This window comes from Bemisia tabaci, chromosome 1 (assembly GCF_918797505.1).
Source record: "Bemisia tabaci chromosome 1, PGI_BMITA_v3".
Taxonomy (NCBI): domain Eukaryota; kingdom Metazoa; phylum Arthropoda; class Insecta; order Hemiptera; family Aleyrodidae; genus Bemisia; species Bemisia tabaci.
Genome location: NC_092793.1, coordinates 12,286,500 through 12,300,263, shown reverse-complemented (window position 1 = coordinate 12,300,263; position 13,764 = coordinate 12,286,500). Strand labels below are relative to the sequence as shown.

At 36.9% G+C, this 13,764-nt stretch overlaps 1 protein-coding gene across 1 annotated transcript in view; it reads right to left on the bottom strand.

Moving 5' to 3' along the window:
* Window positions 1-12,053, bottom strand: part of LOC109038745 (DNA damage-binding protein 2) — a 34,169-nt gene extending 22,116 nt beyond the window's left edge. The window contains exons 1-5 of the mRNA XM_019053922.2: window positions 11,403-12,053; window positions 9,536-9,733; window positions 8,104-8,249; window positions 4,841-4,999; window positions 1,389-1,520 (exon numbers count right to left, since the gene is read on the bottom strand). Coding sequence (XP_018909467.2) covers window positions 1,389-1,520; window positions 4,841-4,999; window positions 8,104-8,249; window positions 9,536-9,733; window positions 11,403-11,672 — 905 coding nt within the window. The 5' untranslated portion in view covers window positions 11,673-12,053. The remainder of the gene's footprint in view (window positions 1-1,388; window positions 1,521-4,840; window positions 5,000-8,103; window positions 8,250-9,535; window positions 9,734-11,402) is intronic.
* Between the last annotated feature and the right edge of the window lie 1,711 nt (window positions 12,054-13,764).

The window sequence follows — 13,764 nt, the reverse complement described above, 5'->3', positions numbered from 1 at the left end:
AATGTTTAACTTTTATCATCGACTTTTTTGCCAAACCTGGAGGATTTAGCCTGAAAAAGATACCAATAAGCTATTCAAATTCAAATTTCTTGGCTTAATTTTGAAATATGTTTTATGCTTCGCCAATTAAAGCATGTAGCTCCAGTCCTACAGTGCTGGTGTTGAAATTCTTCCATTTTAAAAGTATCAATTGCTAGCACCGATACTTCATGAGTATTGATATTTCGGAATTGGTATTGATACTTGCTTGAGTATCAACATCCCTGGCCCATTGCCCTTTCTTTTGGGGAGCAATATCTCCACCAATACTTAGCGTAGGAACCTGGCATTCAGAAAAAAATTTAATTGTACTACCTTAATGTATCTACAATTGGATTCCATTCTGCAAGAAGGAACTTCTACTTGTGGCTCATCCATAAAAAGATATTCTGCATAGATAAAATAATAGAAAAAATGCTGTTTCTGAAAATAGCCAGATGTATTACGTAGTTCCTTATTGCAAAATGTAATTCAATTGTCATACGACAAATCTGAACTATGCATTACTGACTCACTATGATTGATAAACGCGATGACCAATGCATATTGTTATTGAACAGGCAGAACACATATCAGGTTCAGCAATTAGGATTGCGCCGTAGCTATGTATAAGTCAACTTAAAGTGAACAACAACAGCAGTATGCATATACTTCAAAGTCACACAGAATCAAAGGTGTGTATTTTGACTTAATACTCAATCCCAAAAAGAGCAAAATCATGGAATGTTTGAAGTAACGGCAGGAACCTGTTTCAGAAAAATTCTTTATTTTATGCGATCAAGGAGCAACCAACAAGAGTCGTTGAGAAAAATGAGTAGTCTCTTTTCATGCAGAAAGCCGTCCTTAAGTAAAAGGACGTATGAATATTTTCGAGACAGTTACACTGAAGAACAACTGTACCATGTTCAGCGACTGGAATTTTAAATACTTCTTGTCAAAGATTAGAAGTGCCGAAATAACCGCCAAAACCCCATAAAAACAAAAACTGCAATATCAGAGTGGATAATCAGGAGTAAATTGAACCATTGAGAAAAATAGTTGAGAATGATGGCTATAATTATTTTCATTGTCTTCTTCAACTAAAAACAGTGCTGTAGTAAGCTTTTCAATTAAGATAATCGAAAAAAAATATTGAAGGATACTTAAGGACTTCATGAATTTTGAAAAATCAAGTCAGCACTACAAATATTCAATAGTCTTCTTGTTTTGATGTACTTGCTGACACAACCAACATGCCAGAAAAAATTGCTTTGTGATTTCTAAACATCACAAACCCTGAAAAATTACCTGAAATATTCAAAAACATGACTTAAAGTTTTCAGTATAAAATCAAACGGCAAAAAACTAACCTGAAATATGCAGAATTCACCGGTTTTAAATGTGGAAACGTGAAGAGCGGTTTAGCATTTTCAGAAAATTGCCTTAGATCCCACAGCTTAACACTTCTGTCAAGCGATGCTGTCACGAATAACCAACTTTTTCTGAAAATTGTCAAATGGATTCTCAGAATATTTCGGAAAAAAAGCATAACAGACACCAAACATAGCTGCAGAAGTGAAAGAGCACAAAACCTCTTGGAAATATTTATTATCAAAGATGAACTTACATTTTGTTTTAGAGAATACATAAATTGATAGCAGTGTTATAGATAAAACAGGAACTTCATATAATTTTTTTTTTTGCTCAAAAAGTAATATACTGGTTAGCTTTATGATTTTTTTTCTTTTCCCTTTTTATCAACCATGTACAAAAAAATCCTCTCAACATATCTTTGACTAAATTCTTTTCGTTTTCTTGATTTTTTTTAGGAAGGAAACTTTTGAAGTCTTATTTGAGCAACAAAATTGATAACTCAAAATCATAGTTACATTCAACTGTATTACGCTTTCTTTAATTGCTGGGAATTATGTTTTCCAAGAACTTAAAAGAGGAGCTTCTAAGTGCTTGTATGGAAATGAGCGTTGAAAATCGCAAAATATAGCCGAATATTTACGGATCTACATGATTCGGATGTTGACTATAATTTTCTATTTCATATTTTGAATGGCTGATCAAACCTCATAAACGCTAAACCTCTAAAAATTCCTCCACCTCTTCAATCTGATGAGGATAAATGAGGCACTGGATGCGAAAAGGGCACTTCTCGGTTGCAGTGTTTCAGAGTCTCCTCTAATATTCCATTCATTGTAAGGAAAGTGAATGCATCCATCTCACTAAAACTTTTACTGAATATTCCTTATGATTCTACAATTCTCTATGGAAAGAATTCTGGAAAAATCACTCATTAAATTATCCTCAAATCGAGAGGTGCCCTTTTCGCATCCAGTGCCTCAAATGTAGAGACATAAATTATAGGAAATATTAATAAAAAAAAAATAACTTTAAAACAAATTAGAGTTGGGCCGGGTATCCGGCGATTATCCGGATTGCCGGATTATCCGGCCGGATACCGGATATCCGGCTCCGGCCGGATACGATTTTCGCGAGTATCCGGATCCGGCCGGATAATCGCGCTATCCGGTTTTTGGACCCACCGAATAGTGCTTTTTTGGCCCTGAGAATTTCGATAAATTTTTGGTGATATTCTTTCTTTTTTCTTCCCTATCAATACAATTTTCTGTATTTTTTCCTGAAACTTTTGACTTTTTTTCAGTCATGGTAATTGTTCGACCTTTATTACCGGAATAACGCACATGTTCTGCTAATTGACGCGATCGCAACGTAAATTCCTCTAATCCGCGACCCGCGTGTTTCACTATGGAACGCCGTTAGTGTCAAAACCCTTTTCTTGCGCGCGCGGAATTTTTTCTGGCGCGCGGAATATTTTTTCGGCGCGCGGAAAGAAAAAACCCGTTTTCGATGAAAATCTCTGAATTTCCGGATTCCGCGCCGGTTTTCGATATATTTGCGCCGTTTGTGTCAAAACTATTTTTGTCGGCGCGCCGCTTCAAATCTGTTCCGCGCGCGGAATTTTCGATATATCGATTCCTGCTCGCCGTTTGTGTCAAAACTATTTTTTCCGGCGCGGCGCTCCAAATCTGTTCCGCGCGCAGAATTTTCGATACATCGATTCCTGCTCGCCGATCGTGTCAAAACTGTTTTTTCCGGCGCTGCACCAGAAAATAATTCCGCGCGCCACTTTTTCGATATATCGATTTTTCTGCGCGCGGAGAATACAGGATGATCCAAAAGTCCCTTCCACCCCCTCTAACTTTTTACCTAATTGAGGTAAAGATTTGAAACTTGGGGGATATTCCTAGGTCAAGGGGAGCTACTTTTTGGCCCCCCTAAAATTTTCAGGGGGGCCCCCCTTGGGGGGCAACGGCCCCCAACTTTTAATTTTCAAATGGGAAGACCCCCTTTGTGATAGCTCGTTTGAAAGAACATAAAAAAAGAAAACTTTTCGCGCAAACCCGAAGTCAATATCTCAAACCGTTTCAAAATGGCGGCCGGTTAAAGTTCAAAATGGCCGAAAATTCATATCGGTTATTTGTCGATGGATTTGCGCGAAAATCGGTATGAATGGGTATTTTGACACGAGAAAAACGAATTTGATGTTAGATTTTCAAAAAAACCGAAATTTCCAAAATGGCCGCCGTTTAAAGTTTAAAACGGCCGAAAATTGTCACCTCGGTTTTTTGCTGATGAATTTGCCTAAAACTTGGAATTTGAGAGTATTTTGGCATAAGATAAACAAATTTGAACTTAGATTTCTAAAAAAATCAACTTTTGGTCATTTTGAACTTTAACCGGCGGCCATTTTGGAAATTTTGGTTTTTTTGAAAATCTTACATCAAATTCGTTTTTCTCGTGTCAAAATACCCATCCATACCGATTTTCGCGCAAATCCATCGACAAATAACCGATATGAATTTTCGGCCATTTTGAACTTTAACCGGCCGCCATTTTGAAACGGTTTGAGATATTGACTTCGGGTTTGCGCGAAAAGTTTTCTTTTTTTATGTTCTTTCAAACGAGCTATCACAAAGGGGGTCTTCCCATTTGAAAATTAAAAGTTGGGGGCCGTTGCCCCCCAAGGGGGGCCCCCCTGAAAATTTTAGGGGGGCCAAAAAGTAGCTCCCCTTGACCTAGGAATATCCCCCAAGTTTCAAATCTTTACCTCAATTAGGTAAAAAGTTAGAGGGGGTGGAAGGGACTTTTGGATCATCCTGTATTCTCCGCGCGCAGAAAAATCGATATATCGAAAAAGTGGCGCGCGGAATTATTTTCTGGTGCAGCGCCGGAAAAAACATTTTTGACACGATCGGCGAGCAGGAATCGATATATCGAAAATTCTGCGCGCGGAACAGATTTGAAGCGGCGCGCCGACAAAAATAGTTTTGACACAAACGGCGCAAATACATCGAAAACCGGCGCGGAATCCGGAAATTCAGAGATTTTCATCGAAAACGGGTTTTTTCTTTCCGCGCGCCGGAAAAATATTCCGCGCGCGCAAGAAAAGGGTTTTGACACTAACGGCGTTCCATAGTTTCACTTTCATAGATGCAGGTGGAAATTCAAGGCCCGAATTTTGTTAGCTACGACCGATCGTGAGTCGAGTAAACTTAACCTCAAAAATCGCGACATTTTTCGCGCGAAAAAGCACTATCCGGATCCGGTACTATCCGGATCCGGCCGGATACTTTTTTGAATTATCCGGTATCCGGATCCGGCCGGATACAAAAAACCGATATCCGGATCCGGTTCCGGTGACGCGAAAATTCCATTTCGGCCCAACTCTAAAACAAATTAAAATTAAAAAGTGAATTGACTTGGCAATAAAAAAGGTAATGTAGCTTACCGAGGGCAAAATTCAATATGATTGACTTTGCTCTTCTGATGAATTTTGGCCTCCTTCACCTTGGCACCATCTTTAGACAGGAGGCTAATGACACCTTTGGTGTCACCAGCTATCATTACACCCGTTTCCTCACTTAAGTCAAATGATGTAAACCAATGACTGAAAAGATAGAAAAATTGTAATATCGTTAGGATAAAAAAGGCAGACCCGCAACTTTTTTCATTGCATCAAGTATAAATATCAAAATTCAAAGAATTGTGTCTTAGGTACTGAAAAATTACGACGGATTAAGCACTAAATAAAACAAACAGATCTTAAACTTTGAGCACTTTCATTTGGTGAGGTAGCTTTTTCTCATCAGTTTTGAAGGAGGATGAATGGTCTTTCCATTTGAATTGAAAGCTTCTGCTGAAGTCACTTATTTTTACATTATTTGTACTGCTTTCCCATCTTAGAATGACCTTCAGTCAATGAAAAATGCACTATCTGTTAATCTGTTTAACATGCTTTCTTTTATGTTTCCAAAGCTTGTTTTGCATTGACCAAGAGTCTCTCTAGATGTACGATGAGAATACAATAAAATAATAATGAAAATAAAGGACCTTCGCAAAAGCTTCGAATTTAAATGAAGAGTCCATTGGGTAACCTCCTCTTAAAGTGAGAATTTTCCTATAAAAAGGAGCTTTGCCTTTCAGTCTTTTGTGATCTCTCTAAGAACTTTGACAAAGTCAACTATCAGACTCTGATGAATATACTTGAACGCATGGACTTAGAGGGATCATAAAAAAGCATTTAAATTCCTTCTAAGCTAACTAGTCTCAGTACACTGAAAATAACGAAGGAAAGAGCCTCCCAAAAATGAGGCTGATTTTGGCCCCTTTTTAGGTATTCGATTTGACCATCGAACCAAGGTTTAAATGGAAGCTTATATCAACAGAAAACTCAGGAAAAAATTTCAAGATGAGTATAGGAACCGTTTTCGAGTTACGGGGGGGCAAAGGGGTCACAATCCGGCCTAATTTTTTGCTGTTTTCTTGTAGAATTGATGTATCGGCAGGGTTCTTATCGTTGTTTACGTATGTGTAGCACATGGATTCCTACGTATTTTTACTCGTAGAATCGATTTTTAACGTTGCCGAATCGATAAACTGATCATTTAAATCGATTTTGAACGATTTTTCAAGGAAAATCGATGATTTTTCAGGATCGAAATTGTTTATTTTCGATTCATGAATGAATAAATGCACCTGAATAGACTGAAGCACACGTAGCCCTATGTATTTTGACACGGAGAATTGATTTTTAACGTTGACGAATCGATTTATCTATCTTTTGTACCGAATTTTTGCGATTTTTTACGGAAAATCGATGACTTCTCGGCATTAAAATCGGGTTTGCTCCATCCGAGAGCGAAGATATGTACCCAACATGATTGGAGCACATCGACTCTTACGTATTTTTATACGTGAAATCGATCTATAACCTCGATGAGTCGATATAGCGATCGATTGTATTGAATTTTTGCGATTTTTTGCGGAAAATCGATGGTTTATCGGGATTGAGATCGGTGTCTCTCCATCCAAGATCGGAGAAATGTACCCTTCATGATTGGAGCACATCAGTTCTTACGTACTTTTACACGTAGAATCATTTTTAAGGTTGACGAGTCGGTTTATCGATTAGTCATACTCGGCCAACTCGAGGGGCAGTTTTATCTTCCTTCAAATATGCTAATCCGGAATTCTCATACTGTTCCATAACAAAGTACTTTGATACGTGTATGTATTTTCTTAAACCATTTAAGTGAAGTCATTCATTCACTCATTCACTCTGGTGTCAATGGATTTGGTTCCGTCGGATTAACAGAAAATGTAGTCGTGTCGGGTACATTCCTTCATTCCCATTTTGATTAAAATCAAAACTATTTCAACTTCAAGAAACCATCGGATTTTCATAAATCACAAAAAATTGATTTGTCAGAGCGCCAAACCGACTCGTCAACCTTAAAAATGATTCTACGTGTAAAAGTACGTGGAAACGGCGTGCTCCAACCATGTCAGGTGCATATCTTCACCCTCGGACCGTAAGTAACCAATTTCATTCCTGATCAAAAAATCGATTTTCCATAGAAATCTTAAGAAGTCAATATGACCAGTCAATATATCGACTCGTCGACTTCAAAAATTGATTTTGCGAGAATAATCAGAAACGAATCGATGTGCTCCAGTCATGTCTGGTAGATTTTTCCAATGCCGATCCAAAAGAACCATCGAATATCCGTAAAAAATCGCAAGAGTTGTGTATGTCAGATCGATATATCGACTCGTCGACGTTTAAAATTGATTCTACGTGTAGAAATACGTAAGAACTGATGTGCTCCGATCATGAAGGGTACATTTCTCCGATCTTGGATGGAGAGACACCGATCTCAATCCCGATAAACCATCGATTTTCCGCAAAAAATCGCAAAAATTCAATACAATCGATCGCTATATCGACTCATCGAGGTTATAGATCGATTTCACGTATAAAAATACGTAAGAGTCGATGTGCTCCAATCATGTTGGGTACATATCTTCGCTCTCGGATGGAGCAAACCCGATTTTAATGCCGAGAAGTCATCGATTTTCCGTAAAAAATCGCAAAAATTCGGTACAAAAGATAGATAAATCGATTCGTCAACGTTAAAAATCAATTCTCCGTGTCAAAATACATAGGGCTACGTGTGCTTCAGTCTATTCAGGTGCATTTATTCATTCATGAATCGAAAATAAACAATTTCGATCCTGAAAAATCATCGATTTTCCTTGAAAAATCGTTCAAAATCGATTTAAATGATCAGTTTATCGATTCGGCAACGTTAAAAATCGATTCTACGAGTAAAAATACGTAGGAATCCATGTGCTACACATACGTAAACAACGATAAGAACCCTGCCGATACATCAATTCTACAAGAAAACAGCAAAAAATTAGGCCGGATTGTGACCCCTTTGCCCCCCCGTAACTCGAAAACGGTTCCTATACTCATCTTGAAATTTTTTCCTGAGTTTTCTGTTGATATAAGCTTCCATTTAAACCTTGGTCCGATGGTCGAATCGAATACCTAAAAAGGGGCCAAATTTTGGGAGGCTCTTTAATTTATTTCTAAAAATTGTAACATACTGGTAAATGCACTGCAAGGGAGTATTCTGGGGGCCCCTGCTGTTACTAGAGGTGAAGCAAGGAGGCAGTAAAAATTTAAACTTAAGAAACACAACTTACTCGTAGCTACCGGTCGATAGATACTGAATGCATTCATTGGTTTTAAAATTTCTGGAGCAAACTGTGCCATCCAGACTAGCAGTGAAAAATACTTCATTAATGGTTGGATGAAATTTCAAGGCCAGGATTGAACCTCCAGGACCAATCTGAAATTTAGAATAATTTTAAGATAGAGTTTTTCGAGATGAAATACTTAGAGATAATAATTAAGGCAGATAAGTTTTGCATTCTTGTAAAGTTTCAAGAAACAATTATGACAGAATGGGTTAATGACACCTATTTTTTAAAAATGTATTACCTGAAAGTTGGGAGTGAACTAAGCTTCTAGGAATTTTTACAGATTTTTTCTAACTCTAAATGGCACTGAAACTCCATTTAAAAATGGGCCCAGTTTGAAACGTTATTTTTGATGGGCTATGATGACATAGCTAAGCAGGAGTAACGGTGTTTGCTGATTCAGCTTTAATCATCATCTTGCTGCATCAACTGTACTGATGGCTTTTGATTGATCGAATTTTGATTAGCTTTTTCTCCCATTGGAAAGACTCTTTCGAACTATTTGAGAGCTTTTCCGTTTCATCATGAAATTTTACAGTGAGTGCACTATACGATAACCCTGCAAAAATCACAACTCTGGTGAACTCTTCATATTCATCTTTTGTTGTTGTTGTTGTTGTTGTTGTTTAATTCATTCATTTGTATAAAAATACATGATAAATACAGGAGTCATCGACTCAGTGACATATCTCTCTGATCTAAACTCGTAAATAAAAACTTAATCCTAACATACAAATTATAGTAGTTATAATGGAAGAAATGCATACGCAACAAAGGTGGAAATTATAAGCTTATAGTACACTAAATTTATAAACAAAGGATAAATGCTCATAGCTAAAAATCAAAAGGTGCAAAACCAATTAATGAGAAAATCACCTTTCATGATTAAGAATTAGATAGAGTGAGGAATTCATGACCTCAAAATAGCAAGCCAACATTCACAGAAACAGATAAAGAGAGATGCCTATCAACAGATGGCAGAGAAAACGAGTTGATTACAGATCACGGTGGACTTTGGAAAAAAGTCGGCCCCTGCATGAGAGTTTCTATAACTTTCGTCAGACATTCGATCTGTTCAGATTGTTTTAAAACCAAGTCCTCATTGATCTTGATACGCTTATCATGGACATTACTTTGATTGGTGGGAACTTGTAAGTTGAAAACAGGTCATATTCATCTATCAATTGATTAATTGATTAAAAGGCTAAGAAATTAGTAAACCAATCCTTGTTTTCTCAATTTGTTGAGAGGGGTACAGTCGTCACATTGAAAAATGATTTACTCCATGAGAGTTTTTCTAAACTCTTGTTACTGCTCAGGGTGACAGGCTAGCTGACAGTGAACTTGAAAAATGTGAGTGTGAGGTTCAACTTACACCGGGATATTGCTGAATAACATCCCAATTGTCTTGGGAGACATTAACCAACATTAATCCGCCGCCTTTGGATGCCAGACCCAGAATGTTGGTCAGAGTCGGATGCCATGTAAGAGATGTGATTCTTCGCTCAAAAATTGTATTTAACTGAACAACCTGCAATGTTTTTGCATCCTTGATGACTGCTAACTGATGCATCTAGTTACAAAATTAAACATTTTAAGATTAATTTGCTGTTCACAAATCATTATTTGCAAATATTTTCATATATTGCATATACTTCTACTTCACTGGAGAAACTAAACTGAAGAAGCTTTATTATTTAGGGAAAGAAAGAAGAGATTTTTATGAGTGTCTCTTAAAAAATGACTGTTTTTTTCCACAAGATTCCATCCCATGTTGTTTATTGATTTATATCTTTCTGAAAGAATGAAAAAGATGCCAACATGCGGTTTTAACAGGATGCTGGACATGGACAACATTGATTCTGATCTAACTGAGGGTGAACAAAATTCTAAGCCTACCCTTGGGAATTTATGATGAGTTATCAGTTCCCCTGATGACGGACAAAAGGAGAAAATAAAAAAACCTTTCCTCCCCCGAAAAATGAACTTTCTACCATGGAAAATACAAAAAGTTCGAAAAAAAATCTGACAGCATTCCACTATTTATCCTGGTCACACAGGAGTTCCCCCTTTCGCGCATCAGGTGATCGACAAGCAACTAGGCCATTCATGTGGTCTGAGAGTGTCCGCACCCCTGGTTCTCTTGCTTTTTCGGGAGCTGTGATAGTCACAGCAATACAAACAAGTGGTAAATTCACTGGGATGAATGGGGATGCAATCACTGTAAGATTTGTTTCTTTAAAAAAAAAAAAGAAAAAAAAAAGGAAAGGTTGAAATTAAGTTTTTAATCCTTTTTTTTACAGAAATAAGCAAATATGAAGAAACACTGGAAACACTGGGAAAAAATAGATCTGAAACAGATTACCATAGAAATCATCAAAATTCTCATGATTTGACTACTGTTAAGTAGCAATCATGTCCGTCGGACCTTCTATTCCTATCAAATGGGACAGGCACTGTGCAGTTGCACTGAGACTTCACACTTTTTCAGGAATAAAAACTACAATCTGTGAAGTATGCTACACTGAAGGCAGCGTTTGTCATTAGCACAAATTGGGCTTGAGAGAAAGCTGCCAATTGGTGGAGATTTGTTCACAACCCAACCCTTGGTCCACCTCCATCATAGACTTAAAAATCAACGAAAAAGCTGGACTTCATATTCACCTAATGTCCTTGAAATATTTTATTGTTCAAATCTTAGATCAAATTTTCAAGCAAATCAGTTCTTACAAATGAGAACCTGACTTTTGTTTATATTTCCCTTCGTAATTGTTACCAACCAACTTTAAATTAGTAAATTCATGGAAATGTAAACATTTGTATTTGTGTGTGGGCATGTAGCCACATTCTAGCAAACTTCATAATTTTACATTGGATTAAAAACCTAAAGAATTCCTCTTTTAATGGATAACTGCTGATAATCAGTCGTGTACTCATCTCAGAGTGTAAGCCATTGTGTTCTAATGCAATAAGATTACCCAATGGACCACTTTTAAGAGGTAGTTGTCAATCGCAGTCACAGTCCCATTTATGTTCTGCTGCGACCATTCCATAAATAGGAAAAAAACGCAGACAACTCAATTTATGATAAACACGTTTCATTTGTCCAACTGATGTTATTGCTAGATTCAATTGTTAGCATGCAGTTTCAGCCCAAAAGTGAGCATCCATTCAATAGAGTAACAGTAGCCGCATCAGGGGCAGCAGTATTTCACGCATCAATAACAAATCCAACCACTTACCCGTTTCAGATTTGTGGGAGAAATATGTCCTTTTTCATATTGGTTTAAGTAGAGGACGATGTTACTGAAAGATTCATTGTAAGTTTTCTTTGGAAACTTGATCTCCTCGGGTTCTGTCTTCGTTTCAAGAACTGATTTGGATGATCTTTCCTTGGAGGTAGATGAAGATGATCTTGAAGACGTCTTTCTTGATGAACTTGACGACTTGGCTGGTTGTCCCCTAGTGCGCGACTTGTCAGAAGAACCGGCTGCTTTTGCTGGTTTTCCCATTTTCTGGAGGAAAATAAGTAGTGATCAAACTATAGCTTAGCTACCTAGCTAACCTTGAACGGCGAATTGTGCTGAGAATAAGGACTAATCTACAGACAACGCTCTTGACGACAAAAAAGTAGAAGAGGGCCAAAAAAACATTTGGATTCTCGAAATTTAGTTCAAAATTGGATAAAGAAAAGATAATTTAGCCACACAATTACGAACAGTGCACGTGTATTTCATAACAAGAATCAGGATTTGATTTGTTTATGTTGTGGTTGTGAATGGAAAGTTACCGCGCAAGGTTGTTAAACTTCCTAATTTTGGTACCAAATTTTATAATTGTGTTTACTAACTTCACGATGAGAAATAAAATCGAATGATAAGTAGTTCACATTTTTATAAAATATATAAATGCAAATGTGCGGAAAAATTTGCATTTTGAATTTACTTAGGTACTCCTAACTGATCAGAGATGAGGGGTTTTGAAGTACAAGTTTGGTGCAACTTGTAAAAGACCTTGAAAAAGCCTGTGCCCGCCAAATATGATTTTGCGCTCTTTCTAAGCATTTTGCGAGAGCGTTGAGGGTGGTGACTGATTGCTAAAATTCTTGGGATTCGAAACTAGGTAGGTACCAAGAGCAAAACTAGAATTTCGGATAAGGACAGACAAATCAGAGCCTACCTTTTCAAGTCCATTCTTTTTTCCACTTTCAAATTGTTTCTCCTTTCACATTCGAAGAAAAACTTTCTGGCTGGTTTTTTGCCTGGGCAGTAAAATTAAAGATTAACTGCTGATGAATAATTTAAACAAATGGGATCAAAACTTACAAAACTATTAAAATGAATGTTCTTCAAGTAGGACCCAGTACCTATTGCTTTTGTCTATGCAGCAAAACTGAAGATGAATGTCAAGTGTGCAATACCTATCAACAGGCTCAGTTGATGTCTACCAGTTCCATCAAAGTTCGGGTAGTAATAGAATGTTTTTCGTGTTTTTCTTATGTGCAACTAAGGGTGCTCCCCAGTGGGTTTGCTGCTTATACTGCGAATTTGAAGGAAAACTTTTTAGTCAATATCAGCACTTTAAGATTTCAGTAAAAAAAGAAAATTTTTAATACTCCATAAGCAATGATTGAACCTAGGCACGATGTTATGAACATATTGGTAAATAATGTCAACTTGTATTTTGCCTTCAACTTTACTGCGCAGACAACAAATTTACCTGAGTGAATGAATGATTATGTTTTCATAAAACACACATTTAATCTCGTGCCATAAACTTTAATGAAAGCAATAGACTATAGTTAACCTCCTCTAAGTCAAACACTCTTCAAGTAGAATTTCCCTTTAAGTCAAATTTTTCAAGGTCCCGTCGAATTTTCCATAGGTAAGAAAAAAATGTCATCTAAGTGGAACTAAATATCTGGTTGCTTAACTGTTTGACATAAAGGAAGTTGATGGTCAAAATTGTAATCTACACAGTATCTTCCTGAATTAAGTAGAATTTTTGAAGTTAGAGACAGTAGTTTTTACGATGTCTTCACTTTTTGTCCTGAGAACTCCTGAGTCCATATATTCTAATGACCTAGTCCACTCTATCATTTTTGAAGGTATCAAACACAATGAGTCTTGTTCTAGAATCATTGAAGTAATAATTATTTTAAAGTTGATCAAATGTGGCTGATGTAATATAAAAATGCAGAGAGAACAACTGCAGACAAAAAGGCACGAAAGAGCATATGAATTTTTTTGCTTAAGTTTTCCACCACTCTTTTAGTAAACAAAGGGACAAAAAGTACGTACAATACTGGACAAAAAGAGACTGAGTTGGACAAAAAGTACTGAGAATGCTGAAAATGCCTAATGAGAAACTCTAAATTTTGGAAAATTTTCGAGGGTCTTTCCCAGATCCCCCTTCAGCTTTCGAGTATCCTCCAGAATCTTCTCATCCTCATGGGTTGCCGATACATCAATCTAACACCAAGTAAAAAAATTGGATTGCATTTTGCAAGAAGGAACCAGGAGCATTGCAATGTTGCTAAGATTAAGCAACTTCTTTTGTCTTGGAAGAAAAACCTGATTATCCACTAACAATTTCTATTTAACT